The sequence below is a fragment of the Dermacentor silvarum genome, chromosome 8 (genome assembly GCF_013339745.2).
Source record: "Dermacentor silvarum isolate Dsil-2018 chromosome 8, BIME_Dsil_1.4, whole genome shotgun sequence".
Taxonomy (NCBI): domain Eukaryota; kingdom Metazoa; phylum Arthropoda; class Arachnida; order Ixodida; family Ixodidae; genus Dermacentor; species Dermacentor silvarum.
This window is the reverse complement of record NC_051161.1, coordinates 128,780,908-128,805,802: the sequence shown is the minus strand read 5'-3', so window position 1 is coordinate 128,805,802 and position 24,895 is coordinate 128,780,908. Positions and strand designations below refer to the sequence as shown.

The 24,895-nt window shown below is 51.4% G+C and overlaps 1 protein-coding gene across 1 annotated transcript in view; it reads right to left on the bottom strand.

Annotated features, from left to right (window-relative positions):
- LOC125947360 (uncharacterized) overlaps nt 1–24,895 on the bottom strand; it is a 30,342-nt gene that overhangs the window by 1,030 nt on the left and 4,417 nt on the right. The window contains exons 4-5 of the mRNA XM_049671924.1: nt 19,258–19,341; nt 8,415–8,555 (exon numbers count right to left, since the gene is read on the bottom strand). Of these exons, the coding sequence (XP_049527881.1) occupies nt 8,416–8,555; nt 19,258–19,341 (224 nt within the window). The 3' untranslated portion in view covers nt 8,415. The remainder of the gene's footprint in view (nt 1–8,414; nt 8,556–19,257; nt 19,342–24,895) is intronic.

The following is a 24,895-nucleotide window of genomic DNA, read 5'->3' as shown; positions in this document are numbered from 1 at the left end:
GGACCTGCGGCTGCCGGGATACACTGCTACTCTGGCGCCACCACCTGCTCGACGCAGAGCTGCACGGACGCTCCCTGCCTGCAGGGTGCCCACAAGAAGGGGAAGCCGAGGACTGCCATCTACGTCCGCAGCAGCCTGGCCCACTCGGTGACCCCAGTCTCGGACGTCGTAGGCGGCGCCATGGAGTGCTGTGCTGTCACGGTACGCCTTGACAGACAGGACACGACTGTGGCGAGCGTCTACGTTCGTCCTGGACAACAGTGGGACCCCTCCAGCCTGGTGCGGCTTGCAGCACGCCTCGGCGGACATGCAGTCCTGTGCGGTGACTTCAACGCCCACCACACCGACTGGGGCAGCCGCAGGTGCACCCGCCGAGGCAGGGACCTCTGCAACGCCATCAGCCGAGCATGCCTGGTGGTACTCAACAAAGGAGGACCCACGTACGTCCGCCGTGGGGGTGAGCACAGCCATCGACCTCTCCCTCACCACCGAGCAGCGCTCCTATGACTGGGCTACAACTCCCGACACTTGGGGATCTGATCACTTCCCCATCTTGATCACCCCCGGGTGTGGGAGAAGGCCGAGGTCACGAACATACCACGTCACAGACTGGTCCCTGTTCAGGAAGCGCTGCAGTGAGTTGGAAGACGGCTGTGACCTCCTGAGTGCCATCATGGAGTGCGCCCAGGCAGCCACAGTCCAGTGCTCTGCTCTGCCCGATACTCCTGCCCCGGATCTGCTCCTGCTCAACCTCCGTGCGTCCAGGCGACGCGTGGAGCGCCGAGCAATCCGGACGGGCAATGCAGAGCACTGGACCGAATACAGGAGAGCGGATGCCCGCTGCAGACGACAGGCCAGGCGCAGAAGGAGCCAGAGCTGGGGGAGCCTCTGCGCCACCATCGAGAACCGCTCCAAGGGCCCCCTGGCCTGGCGCCTCCTAAAGTCCCTGACCGGCAGGAAGGTCAACCGCCACCCCGTCCTCGCGGTGGCTATCTCGCTGGGCATCAGCGAGGCGGCCCTGGCGGAGTTGCTAGCGGACCACTTCGCCCCCCCGGCTGCCCTCGCTGCGGCCATCCTGCCGGTCGGACTTCCCCCTGCCAATCCGCCTACCTGCCTGCTGGAGCTGCATCCGGAGTGGGCGACCAGCCAGATCGCGGCCATCTGCCAGGACCCACTGACTCTCCACGAGCTGCAGATGGCCCTGAGGAGGGGCAAGCGTCGCAGTGCACCGGGAGCAGACGGAGTGACACTCCAGATGCTCCGCAAACCTGGCCACCAGTGAGCAACGACGCCTGCTCGACTGCTACAACAACATCTGGTGGTCAGGACAGGTGCCGGAGGCCTGGCGCACAGCCATCGTGGCCCCCATTCTGAAGAGCAATAAGCCGGCTAACGAGCTATCCTCATACCGACCGGTCTCTCTCACCTCCGCTGCCTGCAAGGTGATGGAGGCCATTGCTCTGGCACGGCTCGAATGGGTGGCCCGCGCCTGCGGGTTCCTCGCGGACCAGCAGACAGGCTTCCGGCGCCGAAGGTGCACTGCGGACTCCATCGCAGACGTCGTCTCCACCCTGGAGGACGCCAGGGCCAGCGGAGACCTCGCCATGCTCCTCCTCATCGACGTCAAGGGGGCGTTCGATGGCCTCCCACATGCGGTCGTCCAGCAGGCTCTGGACCTCCTGGGCATTGGCGGCAACCTGCGGCGGTTCCTGTCATCGTTCCTGAACGACCGCACCCTCAGGGTCCGCGTGGGCCATGCAAGGAGCACTCCCCGTCCGGTCGCAGCAGGCGTACCACAAGGGTCAGTGGTGAGCCCGTTTCTCTTCAACCTCGCCCTGGCCCGGTTGCCTGCTGCACTGCCGACCGACCCTCACTACAAGGTGGAGTGCTCCATCTACGCGGATGACATCGCCCTGTGGGTGCGGGAACCGCCACAGTCAAGCCGCCACGTGTGCCTGGCCCTCCAGAGAGCCCTGGACACCACGGCCGCCTACCTGGGAAGCATCGGACTCTCGGTTTCGACGGGGAAGACGGTGGCCCTCCTCGTCCACCCGAGAGCAGCGGCACGGCGCTCAGCTCCCCGGCTGCAGCTGGAAGGCGTGCGCATCCCATGGAGTACGACTGTGTCGTACCTTGGGCTGCGCATCGACCACCGGCTAACCTGGCGACCGGCAGTCGGGGCCATGCAGACCCAGACCATCAGGGTCCGCAAGGCCGTGTCGCAGCTCCTTGCTCATGGAGAGGGCTGCTCGGTGAAGTGGGCCCTGCGGCTCTACGAGGCGGCGGCCACATCACGCCTGCGGTACGCCCTCCCGCTGGTGGCGCTGCCGCCACGCCGCCTCGAAAAGTTGGAGCTGCAGCACCGGGCGGCCATCCGACTCTGCCTGGGCGTCCCCCGGAGCTCCCAGATTGCCGCTACCCTTGCGGAGGCTGAAGCATGGCCCCTGTCGCTCCTCTTCCTGCAGCAGGGGCTGAGGCACGTCGACCGCCTCCACCATGCTCCTGATGGCAGAGGCCTGCTGCGTCGCCTCCAGTCCCGGCCTTCCTCAAGGATGGGTCAGCTGTGCCGCCTCTACGAGGAGGTGGTTGGCAACCCACCGCCGAATGCGGTACAGCTGCCCCCACCGCAGAGGCCTCCTGTCCCCATCGCCACGGAGCTGCCCGGGATTTCGAAGAGGCGCTCACCCGCTTGCGCCCTGCAGCAGACGGCCGCCTGCCTCCTGGACGAGACCCTCGGAGACCACCTCCTGGTGTACGTCGACGGTTCAGTGGTACCGGACACCGGCTCTGCCACGGCGGCCTGCACGGCACCAGCCCTGCAGAAGAGCAGGCAGTGTCGACTGCCCAGACACGCCAGCTCGACTGCAGCGGAGGTGGCAGGCCTCCACCTGGCCGTCGACCTACTCTCTGAGGAGCTTCCTGGGGTACCAGCGGCCATCCTCTGCGACTCCAGGGCAGCCCTCTTCGGCCTGCAGAGGCCAGAAAGCGCCAGCCTTGGAGTCGCACTGCTGTCTACCCGGCTGACAGCGCTGCAGGACGCAGGCCACCCGGTGTCCCTGCACTGGATCCCCGCCCACGTAGGGATCCCGGGCAACGAGGCAGCCGACACCCTGGCGAAGGACGCCCACCACACCACTGTGCCCCTCAGTCGGGCCGTGACGGAGGGCGACTTCACAGGACTGAGGCTGCGGCGACACCTGGCGACCCACCACCCAGACAAACGGGTGGCACTGGGATGCCCCCCACGACCACTCCCCCAGCGAGGCCTGGCTCGCAGGGAGACCTCGCTCCTTCTCCGGCTCCGCATCGGCTGCAGCTGGACGGCAGCACGCAGCTACCGACTGGGACGAGCGACGTCCCCGGCCTGCAGCTCCTGCGGGGAGCCGGAGACGATCGAACATCTCCTGCTGGCCTGCCCGGCGTACCTCCAGCAGCGGGGCCCACTCCTGCAGGAGTTCCGCCGCCTGGGCCTCCCCTGTGGCAAGGAGGAAGATCTCCTCTTCCCCGGCCGACACCACCTTTCTGCACTTCGAGGCGTCGTGGAGTTCCTTGACTCGTCAGGGCTCTCCGCACGCCTCTAAGGACATTTCTACAAGCGGGAAGGCCTCACGGCCTCCCACTCCACCCCGGGCCTGACCGGCCTGGCACAACACCCCTGCAGACTCTGCAGCACGCCAAGGCCTTCCATCTCGGCCTGATACGTGCCGCCTATGCCTGCCGGTTTTGCTTCGCCCAGCCATGGCGTCTCCACTCTATCCCTTCTTTCGCTCCCACTTACCCCTCCCCGTTGGCGCTGAGCCGTGCTCCCTCAAGGGCTGCAGAAGATAGCGCCAACCTTTCCCTTTCCCTCAAGAACCACTTACCACCGCGGCGACGATTTCATCTCCATTGACGTCCTACGGAGCCTCACGGCGATGGCGACGGCGACGCCGACGGCAGAAATCTGCTTTTGAGTGTCCATATAATTGCTATCGGAATAAAAAGGTGCGGCCTGCCGCGTCAGGCGCGTTGCTAAGGGAGCGAATGTGACAGCCGTAGTTGCATTGTCGGCCGCTTGGCTTTGCCGAACGACGCTAGCCATCGGCGATGGAACGCGTTGGCTTGCACGCGCGACGGCGTTCCAAGTGCGTTCCTGAAGCATTTGCTATGCCGATGCCAGACAACAGCCCCCGACGTGTGGCGCCACGGCGGATCACACTGTTTTCTATGCATGCGGCAGGCCGCAGCTTGGTTTTATCCAGCGGCCGTGGCTGAGCTGTCCTTTGAGTTATGACTCCTCGTGGGCAAGCGAGCGTGTTGAGACGCTTGGGCAACACCTCCTCGACAGCACAAGGCTGATGCACTTAGATCCGTGATGTCCTACCTGGCCCGACTGACATAGGATCTAATGGGGATGCTGCTCTAGAATACACTGGGGGGATTTTCACGTCACGCTTGGCTTGGCAATAGAAATTTTGATGCAAGTAGCATGATCTCATAATGCAGAGTGCACAGGCCTGCTACATTGGAGGCGCTGGTTTAGCACAGTGTGTAAGACACCCGGCTTCTGAGCGTGGGGTCGTTGGTTCGAAACTCACCACCACCACCAATGTTTTTTCCTTTCGAGTTTATTCTGTTCCTTCATACATTTATTATTGCGAAAGCAATTATATAGACACTCAAAGAGGATTTCTGCCGTCGGCGTCGCCGTGTGGTTCCGTATGACGTCAACGGCGATGAAATCGTTGCCGCGCGCCGGACGCTGTATGTGCGAGTGAAAGAGCGTAAGAGACGCGCGCCTTCACGGGGAGCGAACGCACGCCGGAGAACAAACGCGAGTTCTGCGCCGTGCTCCCTGAAGTGCCGCAGAATTAAGCGTCGCTTTCCTCCTTTACAATCACCATATATATATATATATATATATATATATATATATATATATATATATATATAAAACAAATGCGACTTCTTCCGTCGCGCGAAAGGCCGTGGGGGGACGGGAGGGAGGGGAGCCGACGCTTAGCCGCGGCACCAAATGCGTATTTATATAAACAAGTTATCGCAGTTTCACCTGAAAGGCGAAGCATCAATTGCGATAGCAAACTTGTAGAGAGCTATACGGCGTAATGATATTAGCTTTATCAGCTGTATAAACTTGGACATGCAGCAACATCGGCAACACGCAGAACTGTTGAAGACGCCATCGGCGTTTTGCCCGCATTCGCTCAAAATGCGTGCGGCGTTGGTGACTGTTGCCGGAGCCTCTGATATAAATAGGCACTGCGTGCCGCAGCTAAACGTCGCCTCCCTTCCCTCCCCCTCCCCCACGGCCTCTCGCTCGTCGAAAGAAGGCGCGTTTGCTCTACATACATGGTGATTGTGAAGGAGAACAGAGACGCCTACTTTTGCAGCCCTTAAGCGAGCACGGCGCAGAACGCGCGTTTGTTCTCCGCCGTGCGTTCACTCCCCGTGAAAGACGCGCCCCTCGTGCCCTTTCACTCGCACATACAGCGTTCGGTTGGCGCTGAGCCGTGCTCCCTCAAGGGGTGCAGAAGATAGCGCCAACCTTTCCCTTTCCCTCAAGAACCACTTACCGCGCGGCGACGATTGGCGCTGAGCCGTGCTCCCTCAAGGGCTGCAGAAGATAGCGCCAACCTTTCCCTTTCCCTCAAGAACCACTTATCATCGACGATTTCTTCTCCAAATGACGTCATACGGAACCTCACGGCGACGGCGACGGCGACAGCTACGGCGACGGCGACGGCGACGCCGACGGCAGAAATCTGCTTTTGAGTGTCCATATAATTGCTATCGCAATAAAACGTTGCGAGGCGAGAAGGTGGTAAAGACCTCCGACGCTGCTCGAGGAGTTTCCCGCTCTGATCTCGTCGCGAACCTCCAAGCCGCCCCCAGAGGCCCTGGCAACAGTCACCAACGCCGCGTACGTTCGGTGCGAACGCGGGCAAAACGGCGACGGTGTCGACAACAGTTCTGCGCGATGCTGGTGCAGCAGTTGCATGTCCAAGTTTATACAGCTGATAAAACTACTATCCTTACTTCGTAAGCTCTCGACTACGTTGCCATCGCAATTGATGCTTCGCCTTTCGGGTGAAACTGCAACACTTTTCTTTATAGCGATTACGCGGGTTAAGTTGGAACGCAGGTGAGAGCTTGCGCGGGCAAGGAATGCGAGGATAACACAGGCCTCCGAGAGCGAGGATGACGTGGCATAGGGACGATGCCCTCTCCCTTCGTGCAACACCTGGCGTGCCACTGCAGTAGCAGGGGTCCCCTTTCTCCTGCTCTACTCCGTAGAAGCGCGCACGTGAAATGGCGTCGCAGGCAATGGTAATTTGGCTGTTTCACTGCTACAGAAGCCGGCTGCTTCGACCAATAAGCCATTTGATGCTCTTGCATCAATATTAAATTTCCCTACATGATTAACCATAATGTTTGGCACGCTATTAACAAGGGTTTAATAAAAAATTACCCGCTTACAATTATTACGTTTGAAAGAAAAAATTTAAATGATAATACATGCACCTCTACCGCTACTCCGTCCATTTTCTCTTTTAACAACAGCATATAAGGGCAAATCCGAAAACAATAGATTCTAGTTCACATGCGCAATAAGTCGGGAACTGCTACAAATATATGCCTTACCTGCAGGGGAATCTATAAATTCAAATTAAATTGCGTGGTTTTACGTGCCAAAACCACAACCTGATTATGAGGCAAGCCGTAGTGCACGATCTCCATGACTAATTGGACCACCAGGGGTTCTTTAACGTGCACGCAAATCTAAGTAACCTACTGTTTTCGCATTTTGACCTCATCAGAATGCGGCAGCTGTGGCCGGGATTTATTCCCGCGACCTTGTGCATAGCAGCCCAACACCATAGCCACTAAACAACCATGGTGGGTTGAAGCTAGAAATTCAATAGTCTGCGCCACCACTGTATGTTGCTGAGATCCGGTTCTGGGGTTCGTGGTTCTCACTCAGGCGTCATACAGAGGGCCGCTTGCCTACGCCGCCGGAGCACCTAAAAAATTGTACTTGGCCTGCGCTCTACCGGGGCTTCACAGTAAGCTGACTAAGCGAACTCACGGCGTCGTCCTTCTACGAGCGTATATCGACAAGATTCCGTAGCGATGTGAAAAGCTTGGTCTTCATGGCCGTTACCGCTTCCACAAAATACAGTAGTTGCTGTTGTCTTAAAGGGAGCGTCTTTGTTGATCGGTCAACGTTCAGCGCCGGACCCCGTCGTCGTCGTGTAGGCGGCCGCTGGCTACGTGGGCGCTTCATGGTAAGCACCCAAACAATGTCCATCGCCGCTTTGAGCCGCAACAGTGTTCACCTAATTGGCTTAAGACGTCAGTTACAATTGTACCTAACGGATACAGTGAGTAATGGCTGTACACTTGGCAGCCTGTGTAATGGACATAAAATGTATGTGGTTTCTTGTTCTTCCTATTTTATTAACAACCCAAACTGCTTGTATAGCTTAAATTGTTTAGACTTGCTGAATATAGCAAGCATTTATTCATGTCTTGCGCACCTGTAGACGACATACGCTTTCCATGTGCACAGTCCTTCAACAGCTTCCCCAAGCGTTAACTTTTATAGGTAATACTCCAGTTATGAGGATGAGGAGCTGTCGCAGGCGCAGTAAGACTGCGGCCAATTCATCTTCACCTGTCATGACTGAGCACAGTATTGCTAGACTGCACTTGTTAGTATCTGAGTGGGAGTGTGATCGATAAAACATTTCTTAGGAGTACGCGAGTACTTGACAAGTTCAATGAATCGTTCAATATTGATCCATCCAATATATCATTAAAAACAATACTCCTGTTTGTCAATATGACAATTTTTCTGATATTTTTGATGTTTGTTTTATTTTTCACGTGTGCACAGTCAAACTTAAAATTCGTACAAAAGTGCAAGAAATCTTATATCGCTGGCCATAGCACAAGAAAGACCATGCTTTGGCTTTAAATTGCCATGATTCACACTGGGAAATATTCTGGGTATCCAAATAAACTGCCTTGTTCTCGCAAATGTTATATTTTGAATTTTCATAAAGAATGTCTTATGGAAACCTTGTTAAGATTGTAAATACTAGGATATGAACGCTTGTTTTATATTAACATTATAAACTGTTTTATATTTGAAGGCTGTTCTGAAAGTATTCAATAATAAATTGGATTCGTTGCTGGCATCATTGGATTTGTATTGTGTTCAATATCAAATATACTATTCTCCAACCCTTATTTCCAAACGCTGCCATGCCTGGTTAGCTTGTGATGCTTCATCAGAACATACTGAGAAATCTTTATTCTAAGAAACTAACTGCATCACGGCATATCTGACCCTCACTGCCCATCCGTGTAAAAAAATGCCTTCTAACAAATAATCTCGCTGCTCAACCTACGTCACCATTCGGCCACTTCATCTTTACTGCAAAGGTCCTTGTTGTAAAGTGGAGCGCCGACGCCACAATTCTTCTGGAACTCATCCAAGCATTTTTGGGGCACCGAATCTTTGACTGTTTCTTTCGTCCACAGCATGCATTCTGAAAGGGAACACATTCAGTGTTTAAAATTGCAGCTGATGAATGTCAAAAAGTATACGCAAAAAATAAAAAGATTTAATTAGCGCGAAGCACACGGAACGTAAAGAAAGGCATGGACAATACGAGCGCGAACTTACAACTGATACTACTAGGAAGCCTTCGGCCACGTGCCTTACCGTTGCTCATGCGCGAAAAACAACTGCGATACTAAACATTTTGATTGTAGAACATATTTAGTGATGTACAAACAGGCCCAAACATGTACCGTTCAATAATTATGCACAGAATGCTCACTGAGATATCAGCTATGATATTCTCGCAATAAGATAGTAAAAACACTCTGTTTCTGCTATAAGAAGGCAGATTTCGGCAATTTCTATTTACACTATGTGCCCATTTTGCAACAGTAGCTGTTTGAGCGGCACCTCGCGATGTTTTCAGCGCCATTCCTCGACTTAGCATACAGGGTCACGAAAACAATTTAGGAAATAGGGAGAAGGCAGAGTTGTCTCGGCTAGCATAAGTTTTCAACGCGATATTTTCATATCAAAGATCCAATTTTCTACTGTTACAGGCCGCTGCACGTCATGCCGGAACTAGGGGTAGTTCCTTGTTGATTATAGGGTTAGTCAGGGTGAATAAAAAAAGACAAGGACACATTTTGCAAACCCAAATCTTTGCCTTTTTACGAAGATATGTTCAACGAGAACTTGTACAAAATAAAGTACAAAATCTACGAGGCAAAATAGACGTAGGCAACACTGAAGTTGTTGTTTCGCAGTATATTTTAACTGCACACGAGACAGAGCTTCACAGGAAGATGGAGTCCTGAAGTGATCAATAGAGGCCAAACAAACTTAGACATGCATTGTTCAACCCCTCTTAATACGTGTTTAACTGCTCGTTTCCAAGGCCTTTGCGAAGGATATAGGTACGTAAAGGAGAAAAACAGTATTTCATAGGACGAAACCGTGAGGAAGGACACCGAAATAAATATCCATTATTTCACGCTGTAGTTACGCTTAAGAAACAGACAGTGCCACAACTTTTTGTCACGTTACTCTTTAATGGGCGAACTTTGGCTCAGAAAAACAAGCAACGCTTAAACACAGCGATAGATGCGAACTCAGTCGCCGGTCATGGAAATCTAATTGGGGGATGAAATGTCGTCGGCGTATTTATTCATGACATATCGCACATTCCAGCGTCATCGCTGATTATCGCGCACGTTCCAGAATGTGCGCCATCATTCGCGTCACGCATATTTTCTCATTGAAGATTCTCTTGGCCATAAAATCGGCGAAATTATTCTAGGAAGTTTTGATACAGGTACGTGCGTCTTGCGCCGACCGATAAGTTTTGGCATCTTCGGGTGCTGATTTGAGAGCGCTCCGGTGTTTCTAAGAAAATGGGTAAAATCGCTATATAGCTGTAATACAGTAATAAACAAGCATGGAAGTGAGGATGCTGGTTATCGAACATTGGTGGTGCGCGCAATATACTCAATGTAATCAATGTACGCGTGTACGACCCCATCCGTACGTAACGCCCGCTCTCCTCCCAAATAGTCTCGTCTGCGACTGTCAAGGCTGTCACCCGTTCGCCGTCGGCACGAAGTCGATCGACGGAGTATACAAGTCGACTGGTCGTCCGTACTCGAGCGAACACAGTGAAAGGGTCAGAGTGGGGAGTAAAATAAAAAACAAGTTATTTATCGACTGACAAACGCTACACTAACTAATAAAATAAAATAAAAAATGACGCAAGACAAACTAACACACCTGAACTTAATATAGCACAATGATGACGACAAATAAACATGACGAACTGCATATTGGGTTGCCGTTTCACTCCCCACTGGTTTCTCGTTATTGAACTTGCCGCGAAACCCGTCTGCTATGAAGCGAAAACGCCTCAGGAGAGCGGTCTTCACTTTTGTGTAATCCGCTGCATCGCTCGGCGGTAATCTTTCATAAACGCTATAGGCGCTTCTCCGTCTAAACATGTCGAAAGCGCGGTCGACCACTGGCTTTCGGGCCACTTCTGACCTTTGACGATACAATGAAACCGCCGGATAAATACGTCCAAATCGTCCCTGCTTTCGTCGGAGGAAACGAGAAGCCTGCTAGTATTTATCCGTAAACTGTGCTCCTCCTGTACTTCTAGGTGCTCGTTGCTAGTCCTGCTCTTGTTGCTACATTGATTAAGCTGAATCCTTAATTGTAACAACTGTACCTCGCACTCGTCGACTTCCTTCAGCCGCCACTCGCTCCCTCTCTTTTTCCTCTCGCTCTTTCTCTTTTTCCTTTCGCCTTTCTCCTTTTCCTCTCGGGCCAACGCCCGCCCTTCTCGGGCCTACCCGTGCTGTTCCATAACCCATGTCTTCAGCTCGGCGCCCTCTAGGCCTAACTGTTTGCCTTGTTCTATCAACTTTTCGAACTGCATTCCCTCCAAAATGCCGCTACACCATCAAAAACCATGCGCCCACAATTCGCATGCACGTGCGTTCGACACTGCACAAGAATGTGTCAGTAGCACTAATCGATCAATCTCCACGATAATCAGTTCTCCGTTCATCATGCTGCTTTTGTACAGAACGTCCTGTCCGCGGACACCAGTTTATGTCACGGCTATAAAAATGATAAATAAAAAAATGAAACAGGGCGCGGATCAAATATACAAGAATACAGTTAACAGTAGTTCGCTAAAACAAAGTTCAAAAGAAAAGCAACGATGTCATACGCGTGGCCGGGCAGAAGCAGCAAGTCCATAAAGCATGAAATCGGCGCGCAGAGCTTTCCCGAAGAATGCCGGTGAGCCGATCTTGTTGAGGTGGATGCGATTGCTGGGCTGGGTTTCCCGGGAGTCTAGATCTGACGACTTCCATCAAGCAGTTTGTACTAACTTGAGGTTAACTAACGTGAGCTTCGTTGCAGACGTTGGTTTGTCGTCTCGTACGTCAACTAGTTACTCGGAGTTCCGACGCGGCTAGGCGGCCCAGACGAGACTGGACGGCACTAGATCCTCGACTGCTTCTCAACAGATGACAGGCTGAGCTTCAAGACTGATTAGCAGGTCCTAAAATGTGTGCTTGAATAGCCTCTCCTTTCCCTAATTCCATATGTCGTGGAATTGCAAGTATGCAGAGTTCACCTAATTATTTCATGACTCCTCCCAAAAGTCTTGGCCGCGCCCCTTTAATTCAGGGGTGAGGGAACGGTTGATTCCCCCCCTCCCCCGCACTGCACCACACAGACACACATGGGTCCGTTGGCGTAGAAGCAACAGCGGCCACCGGCCATACGGCGCCCGTTAATCAACGTCAGACCACGACGTTTTTGATGCCCGTTAATCAGCGTGTCGCTATCTCGAAACTATATGCCGCACCGTGAGACCACGACGTTTTTGGCGCCCCTTAATCGGCGCGTCGATGACTCGAAACTATGCCGCTCCGTGGCAGCGACAAAGTACACCAATAAGGAAGCTAAGAAAGCAAGAGGGGAATACAGTTTCACAGCTTGTTCGGGCGCACGAACTGGCTTCAGACAGACAGGTTTGCCTTTTCAGCCCGGCCAACACCGTATCCGTCACGCGTGGGAACGTTGCAGGCGTAGAGCAAAGCCGGAATGGCCCGACCTTCAACTCATAGACACTGTACGGAGTGATAAAAGCTGTCTTTCTTCACTTGAACTATATCGCCAACTTCTATTTGCTAGTAGGCATGCAATCGTGTGACCGATGGATGAAAACAACTGAGCATTGAAGACCCCTCCGAAAGTGTCTCTATCTGTGAGATGGAGTACACGTCCTTTTCTTCGCTGACGTTGTTCATGCGATGATAACCGATGCAAAAAAAATCCCCAACGATTAAGATACTCGCTAATGCGAAATTAGAGCGCAGCTCTACCCGTGTTTTCATTTCGCGATATATTGGCTGGCGCAGACAATCGGCCTCATATGCGGCACGTTGCAAACGGAGCGAAGTGTGGCACGACTGCCTCGCTAATCTGGAGATCGCGAGAGCCAGCGCAGGGGCCCAGCGCGTGGTTGACGCATGGGCGCGATTCACAACAACCGCCGCCGCTGACAGACCTCCCGTACTAGCTGTGCTCGGCATTTTTGCCGCGCGTGCTTGTGGATGACGTGCGCTACTCCGGTGCCACTCGTAGCCATGTCGCCGCACTACGCTTTCCTTCTCCCGCTTTCGCCATACCCTCCTCCACTTTCCGCCTCATGATTCTGCTGCACTCTCCTCATGCTTTGCTCCTCACACCTCTTCGCTCTCGCCGCTTTTTTATCACCCGCTGCGCTCAGCGTTCGCTCTTTAATCCGCTGCGCTCGTTCGCTCGGTTACGCCGCCGATGCTCGACGCAGGAACGGGCGCCTAAGAGCTGCGCTCTAAAACACCGAACTTTATCCGTATTCACTAAAACTACAGAAGAAGCCAATGGGCTGTTCGACGGTCTCATAATTTTGTAGCGCAACAATTCATTGACCCGTTGCTTTGTGGCTTCTCTATCTTGTATCGGTACTAGGCACGGGCTCTGATGGAGTGGTTGAGCGCATTCTTCGCTCATTATGCGATGCTTAGGAACTCGTGTTCCTCGAATATTCGAAGACGCCGAAAAGCAATCATTGTATCATTGTAGGAGACTTTGAACTGTTCGAGTTTAGGCTTGGTCACACTTGCATTGATGGGGAAAGTTGACTTTGGATTTAGGACCCTCTAGGTAGATGCGGTTGAATACGACAGAACAAATGTACTGCTGGTTTCCACACATTCATCTATGTATGCGATCGTCATGGTCTTTTTTTATATTTGTATTCCTCGCTGAATTTTTTCAGCATCCCCTTCACTTTCTCTACATGGAATCTAGAGACGCGTTTGCGATACAATTTTAACGTTCGAGCAGCAGATCTTGGTCGCCCTTGACGACATTTTTACAGCTTTCGGTACGATCAGCATGGTGTCCAGATGTGGCAGCCTTGTGACGGCGAAGGGGAAGGTCGTGAAGGTTTCCTCTGTACTTCTGGGAGGTATTCGGCGATATGGCATGTTCATTCATTCGCCTTGTTCTGGACCCGGTGCGTCACCGGTGAAGCCTCGAAATCTTATCTTACGGTATGGGCATCGGTGCTATATGGAGCCAGCTTGCCGCTCTGATAGCACAGAGGTAGTGGGTCGGGAGTGCCCCATATGTCTGCCTTCTTTCGGGCGTCGCGCGGGTTGACAGGTGAACGGGTTGGCTGAGGCAGCAGCTGGCGAAGGAATGGCGGCGTTACGGGCCACTGACGCGGGTGCAGCGGCGCAACGGGACGGCCAGCGGCAGCGACGTATTGTACTGCTGCTGGCTAAAGCTGCGGTGGCTCAGGAACTCCTAGTGACTAGTTTTCTTCGCGGACGATGTCTGCAATTAAGGCCACTTGCCGCTGCACGAATGGAGCATCTTACGGACGTCCTCTCGCACAATAGCCCCGATGGGCTCTCGAAGCTCGTCGTAACCTAGTGCTTCCATTCCCTACTACGGCCTAAGCATTTGATGATTATATTGCCTGGTGGGCATATGCAGCGTCCTTTTAGTAGCCGTGGCTTCCGATAAGATTTCGCGGTTATCCTGCAGGTGTGTTGTGAATAATTGTGGCAGAGAGCTCCACACCGCGCTTCAAGACGCGGACTTTCTTGCCTTCTGACACGTCGTGGCCGGCGTGTCAAGAAATTCGAGTCATTTCTTATATGAAGAAACAATTTTGAACGTTGAATTTCGCAGTGGCACCCGGACTTCCAGCAGAAATTTTGCCCTTTTTGTGCACATGACATGTGTGAATGTGTCTAGGAAGGTGCTGCAAAACAACTCCCGCCTCTTTATCATAACTATGGACTTCCGTTTCAACACCTTCCTGTTTTTTTAACCATATTCGTACTCTATAGTATCCGGTTATGCTTCTCTCCTTGAAGGAGAGTGAGCTACGCATATAAACAGTGCAAATAAACATTGTTCTTTACCCAACGCAGACGGACTCCTTGCGAAAATGTTGCTGTAGCTTGAGCCTACTGACAAAAAACATAGGTATCATATACAATAATCCAATATGACCATATAAGGATCCCATATTAAACCCTTATATTCGCATATTTATTATGGGGCTTGTCCCAATATGGCATATGAACGTATCGAGATTCATTTATCAGCACCTCGATCTTCCCACATATAATATGGGGCCCATAAAGGCCCCTTACCTTATATATCAGAACGTATAAATTTTATGGGAGATCCCCATATGTTTATATAATGAATGGACGTCAGGATCACAGGAGACATGCCTGCTATGCTAACGGAAATACATATGTGGTTGCAGGGGTTTCGTAGTAGCCCAAATGCAAATACAGGTAAATCTCGATATAACGAACTTCTATATCACGAAATCCACTATATAATAAAGTATATAACTTTTCATACCTTTTTACCATGCATTATGATCTCAATATGACGAAGCGTGTTTTTACACGATTTCAATATAACGAAATGTCACTGCCGCCGCGAAGGAATAAGGAGTCAACTGGAAACTTCCACGGATGCAGATGGTTGAATTACAAGCGGCTGCTTGCGTAGGCACCTCTCAAATCGCGCGCCACGCGACCAGGACCAACTGCCGAAGCGAAGAAGCGTTCTGTTCTGTATAAAGTGAAAGCGCTATAAGATCATATCGGCATCCTGGGTGCTGTAGGCTTTGGGTGCGTGTGAAAGCTTGCGAGGATGAGCCGACAAGGATGGCGGCTTGATGAGCGCAGTCTTCCTGTGCGAGTAAGGGGAAAAGGGGGAAAGAAAGCGAGCTCGCGGTAACGCGATCAAGCGCGCACGAGAGGGATTGAGGGGCAAATTTGAGCGCGTCTCCTTTTCTAGCGCGGCCGAGGCTGCGCATGGCTGGCAACGCGGCTGATCACATATGCAGCTTGCGTGTCCTGTTTTAGAGGTACTCTAAAAAGTGGGTAAATAGTGGACGGGTCTAGGAGGCGTGGAAATCATGTGCGCTGTCTTCCCGCGCGTTTAGTACCTAAGATTGCGTAGCCTCGAGTTTCGGAGACGCGTTGAAGCGAGAGGCAGACAAAGCATTCGCTCTTCGCTGCCGTCGCTTTTCATGATAGAGTCGTCGCACTGCGGGCGACACTATCAGCCGCGGGGGTGGCGTGAACGCGAAAGCGTGGCTAGCTTCACTTAATTCATACAGCTAATGTGAAGATATCGCGAACACGGCAGAAAACCGTACCTTTCATCGCGGACTCAAATTCAACGAAATATTTTTTTTCTCTCAAATGTTTTTTTCGATTGCCCGATAATTCGGAAACCTTTTGCGGCCCCGTCCGTGTAAGAAAAATCAAGCGGTCGCTGTACTTATTTGCAGAATAGGTCGAATTTCAATACAACGAAATTTCGATATTGACACGTATACATGTTTATGTTTCACCGGTAGCCGCTTTCCACCGGCTAACAAATGTTAAACGTTATCGCTCGGCGCAGGACGCGCCTGTATCGGAAGTTTCTCGAACGTTATCGATGCTTCTTTTCGTTGCCTGTTTTCACCGACGCTTATGTTATCTGATTGTGTGACCGACGCGAAATGTCTAGAACTTTCTGGAAGACACGCGGGCATCAGGGATTAATTTGGAACCTTCGATGACTCAGGTATAAAAGCCGACGGGTCTCGCCGCTGATCAGATTTTCGACGACCGCCGACTGTGTTCGCCGCTTTCGTTGGGCTTTGAGTGTAGCTTGCTTTTGTGGGCACAGGTTTTCCCAATAAAGAATCAGTTTCTTCTTACACAGTTTTACGACTGTTTACTTCAGCGTTAAAGCCCCTATATTTATAAAAGTAGCGCCATCCACTTCCCTCCTCCTCCGTTCCACTATCGCGCTCGGCGCGACCAGCGCGATCGAGGCGCGATATCGACAGTGGCGCCGCCTGCGTCGGGCCTGCCGTGGCAGACGACAGCTAACGCGCTACCAGAGGAAATCCGAGGAAAACTTCGATCGCGCCCTGCGGAGACGTTTTTGAGGGGCGATTTTGCTTCGTCAGTCAGTAACTGGTCTTAATAATGCCGTTTTGGAAGTAGCAACGCGACGATGCGAGACGGCGCAAATATCAGGTGTGCAGCAAGCGTTTGCGCACGCCGGATGGTAAACAAAAAAAGCCTTTTGCCCTCGCCTTGTCGGTTGCGGCAACTTAAGGCGCAGCAGCATGCCATCACAACGAAGTTCTTGTCCCTAACACGTTTGATCCGTTTGTGCGTACAGCACTTTCGTCGCACAGGCCCGAGAATGGCAGTCGGAGCGCGCTGGAAAGAAAAAAATATAGAAAAGCGCGACGCGAACTTCCACATGACACGGATTGGCCAATGGGGGAGCGGAGGAGGCTGGGGCGACAGGAGGCGGCAAGATCTAAGAATGGCGCTACTTTTATAAATATAGGGGCTTTATTCAGCGTCACTACTGCGTGACATCTGGTGGAGGTGCTAGTGTGTTCATGCAGCGAACGCCCCCGCAAAGCCGTGATCCAAGCCCGAAACCGGAGGACAGCGCCAACGTCGCCAAGGACCAGCGAGCTAGCCGTAGGCAGCAAGGACTTCTGCCGGAGTACGGACTTCTTCCCGAAAAGAGCACAGCGAGCCGACCCCGAACTAAGGAGCCTTGTCGACTACCTGGAAGGCAAGGCCGTCATTGTGCCGAAGGTGTTCAGGCGAGGATTGGCGTCGTTTTTCTTGCAAAACGACATTATCCTAAAGAACTTCTCGCCCCTCCGAGCCAACTACCTCCTCGTGGTACCCTCAGCATTGCGTCCAGAGGTTCTGCAAGCTCTCCATGACGACCCAGCGGCTGGACGCCTCGGTTTTTCCCGCACGCTCGCAAGAATACAAGAAAAATACTACTGGCCTCGCCTCTCTGCCGACGTCGCCCATTATGTAAGGACATGTCGAGACTGTCAGCGACGCAAAACACCGCCGACAAGGCCAGCCGGACTTCTACAGCCGACCGAGCCACCTCGCCGACCGTTCCAGCAGATCGGGATGGACTTACTGGGGCCTTTTCCGACGTCGACGTCCGGGAATAAATGGATCGTCGTAGCTACGGACTACTTCACCCGCTACGCCGAAACAAAAGCCTTGCCCAAAGGCAGTGCCACCGAGGTAGCCCGATTCTTCGTTGAGAACATCCTCCTGCGCCACGGTGCCCCAGAAGTCCTCATCACCGACAGAGGTACGGCCTTCACGGCTGAACTAACTCAAGCCATCCTGCGCTACAGCCAGACAAGCCATCGCCGGACCACCGCCTACCACCCGCAGACGAATGGCCTCACCGAGCGCCTAAATAAGACCATCGCCGACCTGCTGGCAATGTACGTCGACGTCGAACACAAGACGTGGGATGCCATCCTTCCGTACGTGACCTTCGCATACAACACGGCCATGCAAGAAACGACGCACATGGCGCCGTTCAACCTGGTCTACGGAAGGAAACCGGCAACGACGCTTGACGCCATGCTACCGGATGTCTCCGACGAAGAAAATCTCGACGTTGCCACCTATTTGCAGCGTGCCGAAGAAGGTCGACAGCTCGCCCGCCTGCGCATCAAGAACCAGCAGAGAAACGACAGCCGACACCACAATCTTCGACGACGCTACGTCGAGTACCAGCCCGGAGACCGTGTTTGGGTCTGGACTCCGATACGCCGACGAGGACTTAGCGAGAAACTCTTACGTCGGTATTTCGGACCATATAAGATCATCCGACGTATTGGCGCACTGGACTATGAGGTCGTGCCAGAAGGTATTTCGCAATCACCGCGGCGCCGCGCACGACCTGAAGTCATCCACGTGGTGCGTCTTAAGCCTTTCTACGCCCGCTGACGAACTTAGATCCTTTGTTGCTTTGTTATTTTTGTCCCTTTCTGTACGCGTGGTTTTGTTTTCGCTTTCGTGTTTGTAGCATCGGGACGATGCTTTTTAAGGGGAGGGTATTGACTCGTATACATGTTTATCTTTCACCGGTAGCCGCTTTCCACCGGCTAACAAATGTTAAACGTTATCGCTCGGCGCAGGACGCGCCTGTATCGGAAGTTTCTCGAACGTTATCGATGCTTCTTTTCGTTGCCTGTTTTCACCGACGCTTATGTTATCTGATTGTGTGACCGACGCGAAATGTCTAGAACTTTCTGGAAGACACGCGGGCATCAGGGATTAATCTGGAACCTTCGATGACTCAGGTATAACAGCCGAGGCGTCTCGCCGCTGATCAGATTTTCGACGACCGCCGACTGTGTTCGCCGCTTTCGTTGTGCTTTGAGTGTAGCTTGCTTTAGTGGGCACAGGTTTGCCCAATAACAAATCAGTTTCTTCTTACACAGTTTTACGACTGTTTACTTCAGCGTCACTACTACGTGACAATATAACGACGCAAATTTCCTATGTTACCGGCTTTTTTATATTGAGATTTAATTGTATAGTACATGGGGCATATGTGTTACGTTTTTGTTCGGCAGGGTAGCTATTTTTTCATGCGCTATTCACCACATCAAGTCTCCCACTTCCAGAGAACCCGTCGTCTTGATTGTATTTACCCTCCCCCCGCCCCTCCCTAGTGAGTCTACTATAGAACTTAGATCCTAAGTAGTCTGGCGAAAAATTCCGCATTTTTTTCAGTTTACTCACGGCGTCCATTGTATGGTATGTCGATCACGGCGCAGTTCTCATAGTCGCTGTAGTAAAACTTAGCCTCATTGGAAGGTGAGTCCTCTGAAAAAAAGAAGCATGGTGCGGATGTATTTCATTGAAGTGCAAGCATTCGTTAAATTCAGCGCTCTGTGACGTTGCACGCAATCTGTTCGCGCAAACAGGGCAAACAGGAAAAATGTTCGTACAATATTTCCGGGAGAGAAATGAATTGCTATAGTAAGTACTTGTTAGCTAGACAAAAGGTAAATAGCGATTGTGCACATAAGTATAGGCATGTGACAGAGAAACCTTGCTGGTTAAAAGTAAGCCAACGCAATTGAGAGGTGGTGTCTCTTTCAGCCGCTGTGCTACTTATCATGTCGCACCTCATCAATCAAATAATAATGGCGCAGTCAGCATTCGTTCTGCATAGCCTGAAGGTAGGATGTCCGTGGCATTTAGTACATATACAGAAACAAATACAAAACTCAAATCGAATCATATGTCAAAACGATTCTTTTGTAAATTGCAAAGTTCTAACGGTTAGCATGTTTTTTTTTTCCTTTGAGGTATTGATTATTCATACACTTATACAAGCTTAGGGGCTCTAAGTACCAAATATTATTGGTCTAAAACACGTTCTTGTAATGAGACACGCCAAGTTCCTGAATATTTTTTCACTAACTGGGGGTCTTGAACGTCCACCTAAACCTCAGTACATCATTGTTTCTGCATTTCCGTCCCGTCGAAAGGTGGCATACGATCCCGGTACCTAACTGCGATCTCGATCTGAGAAGCATAATATCATAGCCTCTATGCTTCCGCAGCAGGTAGCTTCATAATACTTCGTGCTTTTTCGTAATATCTTATTGTGCACCTTGGGAGCCAAAGGCCACAGGGACACTTTATTGAACAAAGCTACGACAAAAGAAGAGGTGTCGCGAAGACGCGTACTATAGAGTGTACTGATGAAAAAAAAAAATTACCCTCGCGGCGTTTATTACGCAAGCACCTACTCAACTTACTCCGCATGTAGAGGTTGCCAATTTGAACAGTCGAATAATAAAATGATGATAATAAATTCTAGCAGAAACTCCAATGTAGTTGTCTAAGTATGCGCAAGCATTGTGTCACTTGCTCATCTCCACTCATTGCAGTGCCATTATCAATCTATCAAACTTGATCCAACAAGCATAAACACCTATCAAACTTTATCGGCAGTTATCAACCTTTTAGAACTTTATCCGACCCTTATCAACCCTTATCGGACGTTATCAACCTGCGGAAGGGGATGTCCAGCGATGCTGTTGCCAAACCACTACTACAACTGCTGCGGGGCCGGTGGGGAGTATGCAATGCTCTATCGATGGTCCGGATGCTTGTTTTGAGCTTGTTCTTTATTGAAACGTATGATGTTGGATGTGTTGTATGGGTTATTTCAATTAATGTATGCACTGAGCGCTTGTAGCCTCAACCTCACGGGGGTATGAGCCATTGCTTACGGGAAACATGAGCCATTGCATTCGTCTTACGTGACGGCCGGAGACGGTTTCCTCGTTAGATAGGCATAGAAATACTTGAGATTCGCCGACGATTACCAAACCTCCTAATGCGTAATTTGAGCGCAAACTCTATACGTGCTTTCATTTCGTGATATATTGGCTGGCACGGAGAACCTGTCTCGTGCAGCACGTTGCAAACGGAGCGAGGTGGGGCGCGACTGCCTCACTAATCTGGAGATCGCGAGCGCCAGTGCGTGGGGCCAGCGCGTAGATGACATGTGGGCACGACTCACAGCAGCCGCCGCCGACAGACGTGCCACTCTAGACAGACGTGCCACTTAAGACGCGCCACTCTGGCGTCATATCGTAGCCATCGTAGCCGCACTACGCTGCTCTTCTCACGCTTTCTCCACACCCTCCTCAGCTTTCCGCCTCATGGTTCCGCTGTATCCTCCTCTCCGCTTTCCACCTCGCTTCTTTCATCCCCTGCTGCGCTCCGCGTTCGCTTTCATCTTTCGTTTTGCTCGTTCGCTCGGTTAACAAGTGTACGGCGCCAACACCGACGTCTCGTCGCAGGAACGGGCGCCTAAGAGCTGCGCTCCAACCCATAGGGAAAATAAGAAGTACACAATGCCTTATCGGAATAGCATCTCGAAAAAACGATTCCGTACCGCCAAGTAGCGTCCTCGTCACAGATAGCCTTTGCTACACAGTAGAAGCAAAGCAGAAGCATGAATCATGCCTGCCTGCATTCCATGATGTCGCAAAGAAGGTAGCGAAAGAAAGCGTTATGTTTAGCCCTAATTTATGTGTGCTTTATTTGTCCACGAATATACTATGCCTCCATACGCGACATGTGCTTTGTGCTTACCTATTTTATCGCTGTCCTTTGCTTTATTTTACTAAAACTTTCTACATGCATTTAAAACAAAGCGATTTCACCAAAATGCAGTTTTAGGTCATTTCGTTAGCTTCTTATATCTTTTTTTTTCTAGTAAGGCTGCATGGGCTTGTTTTTCAACGCATGACGCGTGAAAAGTGTTCCATGTTCACAATATTGCGCACTGTGACCCCAAAGAAAAAAAAAGTAAGCAGAACACATTTCACGACGGCTGTTGCCGTTAATGCGCTTAGAACTAAATACGTTTTGTCGCTTAGCGACACAACATATTGTCACCGTCGAAACACTTATATGTGAGCCGAGAACGGAAGCGCGAATTCTCTCTCGGGCTTCCTTATGAACATTCTACCCCATCTAGTATTGGCACCGCTAAATCCACGCGTTGCCTCCGAAAGGGATGTTTCGCTGATGCCTGCGCTGAGAAACGCGTCATGCAAGAGCCGAGCTTCTCTCCTGCTTTTTTTTTATTGGCACGCTGCGAAATATAGTGGCGCTATCGAGAACTCTGCGCGCGGCCTCAGAGACCAGATTCGGGGTGCACCTGTGCGAACGCTGAAAATTGTTCCCTATCTGAACGCACACCCAGTGGTGCATACTCAGTTCACCGATTTCGCGAGACGCTCATTGGAGAACGGCACATATACCCAGTGTAATTGTGGCGCATTCTGTTTCAAGTGGGTTCGATTCTGCCCAGCACGGGAGGAGGAGGGAGGAAAGAGAAAGGCAGAACATTCGAGAAAGGCATGGCATGGTACATTTGGCGCGTTGAAATCACCCATCCCGAAATAGGCTCGTCGAAACCCAGCCAGGCTCCTCTCCCACTGCTACTACAGCAGGCTTCTTCTCACTCCGCACGCTGCGCCGTCTACTGGCGCAGCCGTAAAGTGCACGCTCAATTGGGAATTGATTCCGCCCAGCTTCTGCGAAATTAAAAGGACCTTTTTAACAGCGGAGCTGTTCTTATAGTCGAGCCGTCGCCGTCTGTCCGGTGTCACGCAGGTCACGGGACCAGGAGAGGATGAGAGCCGCGCCAGTGGGAGGGCAGGTCACTTGACCCGCAAAGCAGGAGAGGCGCGCTTGGGGAGGAGGCGACCATTGAGAGGGTACGCTGGGGAAGGAGGCGACCAATGAGAGGCCGCGCTGGGCGCTAGGTAGATGCGATGGATATAAGGTGTTTCTGTGCTGCGCGCCCTTTCGGATAACGAACGCGCAGTCGCAGCTGACTATGGGACTGACGACGAGAAGTGTGTACTCCTGAGCAAGAGGCTGCCCTACCGCGAGCGGCAGCTGAGGGTTGGCTCGTGAACGGGCTCGTTGCTTGCTCTCATTACTGGCGCGCAAAAAATGGGGCGGCGTAACTTGCACGCGAAAAAAAAAGCAGGGAGAGAAACCTCACGCGAAAAAAAAATTGGACGACGCTTAAGCTTCGCCTTTAAGAGTGGAACGCAACTAGCGTTATCGGACCCCGCTCGTATCGTATTTTTCTTAATGAGTAGGCTTCACTGCAACACATCACGTGGGAAAGCCAGCTTACAAAGTCCAAGCTTACGCCGATCCCCTTACAGTCGGCGTCACTTTTAAACACAAATGGAATGCTGGGAAGACAGTTTCACAGCGGCAATATAAGCCGTCTTATATCAAAATGTGAAGGACCCTAGGACGTTTATTTATTATTTTATTAATTCTTCACTGTTGCCTCGAGGCCCGCGCGTGTCCAAAATTTGGAGGACGCTTTAGCATTCAAAGATCCCTCAATGCTTGTCAGGCTTCCCGGCAACTGCGGCTTTCATTTCTTTCCACCTCCGCGTCTGTGCGCCGCAACTGTTTTACACCTGCCTAGAGTATATGGCTCCCGCGAATGCTGCCGAGGAGGCGACCGCCATATGGGTAGGGTTTCCGGAAGTAACCTACCCGTGCGCACCGCTGTTGTTATGGTAGAAATGCTGGAACAGAGGTTTGTGTTTGAGTTTTCCTCGTAACAGAATTAAGTTTTCTCGTACGTCCAAATTACAATCCGACGCTATTCTGTCTGTAGGTTGTAGCTAAGTTGTACTTTACGATTTTTCTGACGGATTGTACTTTGAGAAATGTTTGTTCAGTAACGCCTTGCGCCACGCGGAGGGCCTGTATGGTATGGATGGTTCGGTGTGAATTTCTCCGCCACAGATGCCGATACCTAGGCGGACACCAACGCCGACGCCTGATTTTATGCGACACGGGGCCCCTTAACTCTATCGCGCTAAAACACACTGAGAGAACCGGAAATATGTAGCAGCACCAACTAGACAACACGCACAGCTGCTGCCGATACCGTCCGCGTTTCCACGCATTCGCGCCAGAACGCGCGTGGTGTCCGTGACTGAAGCCGATGCCTCTGGCGGTGGCTCCGCAGGTTTCGATCAGAGAACTGGACATTCGTCGAGTAGCGTCGGAAGTCGCTGCTTCTCGCCTCACAACGTTTCAATATAAGTTCATCTCGTACATCTGTATGTTTGCTTGTGTTTACGCAATTGCATCACGTGCAACACATGCACATGTAACACTCGTAACACTCGGTGTAACTAGCACAGCTTCGCTGTTCGACCTTCTTCAGGGAGTGGAAGGGGCGGTGATGTTTTTTTTTTTTTTGTAATCATAGTGTGGCAATATACCAGTGTCATTTACCTATATACATATATATATATATATATATATATATATAGCGTCAAACACATCGATTGCACAGTGAAACCTACCTGCTGGCGCATACCCTGTGACGCAACTCGTTATCACATAGGTTTATTGAAGAGCAGCACAAACCGAGTGGTACATACACTGTGATTCAAGTCAGCGTGGGAAAGAATAATTGAATAGAGGTATTTATCAGTACCGCATCCGCAGTTGCCCATGTTGGCGTCAACGAGTTTGGTTCAAGAGCTACACATAGGTACACAGTGCCACAGACCCAGTAAACCAAGCTGGACTGATGGACGGTTTAGAACGCTATTCCCTCAGCACAACAGCCCGACGCGTTATGCAATCGACCATGGACGAACCAGAGACACATGTTTACCAGACAACTGTTGGATGGATGGATAGATAGATAGATAGATAGATAGATAGATAGATAGATAGATAGATAGATAGATATATAGATAGATAGATAGATAGATAGATAGATAGATAGATAGATAGATAGATAGATAGATAGATAGATAGATAGATAGATAGACCCAGGAAAGTGCGTTAAGTA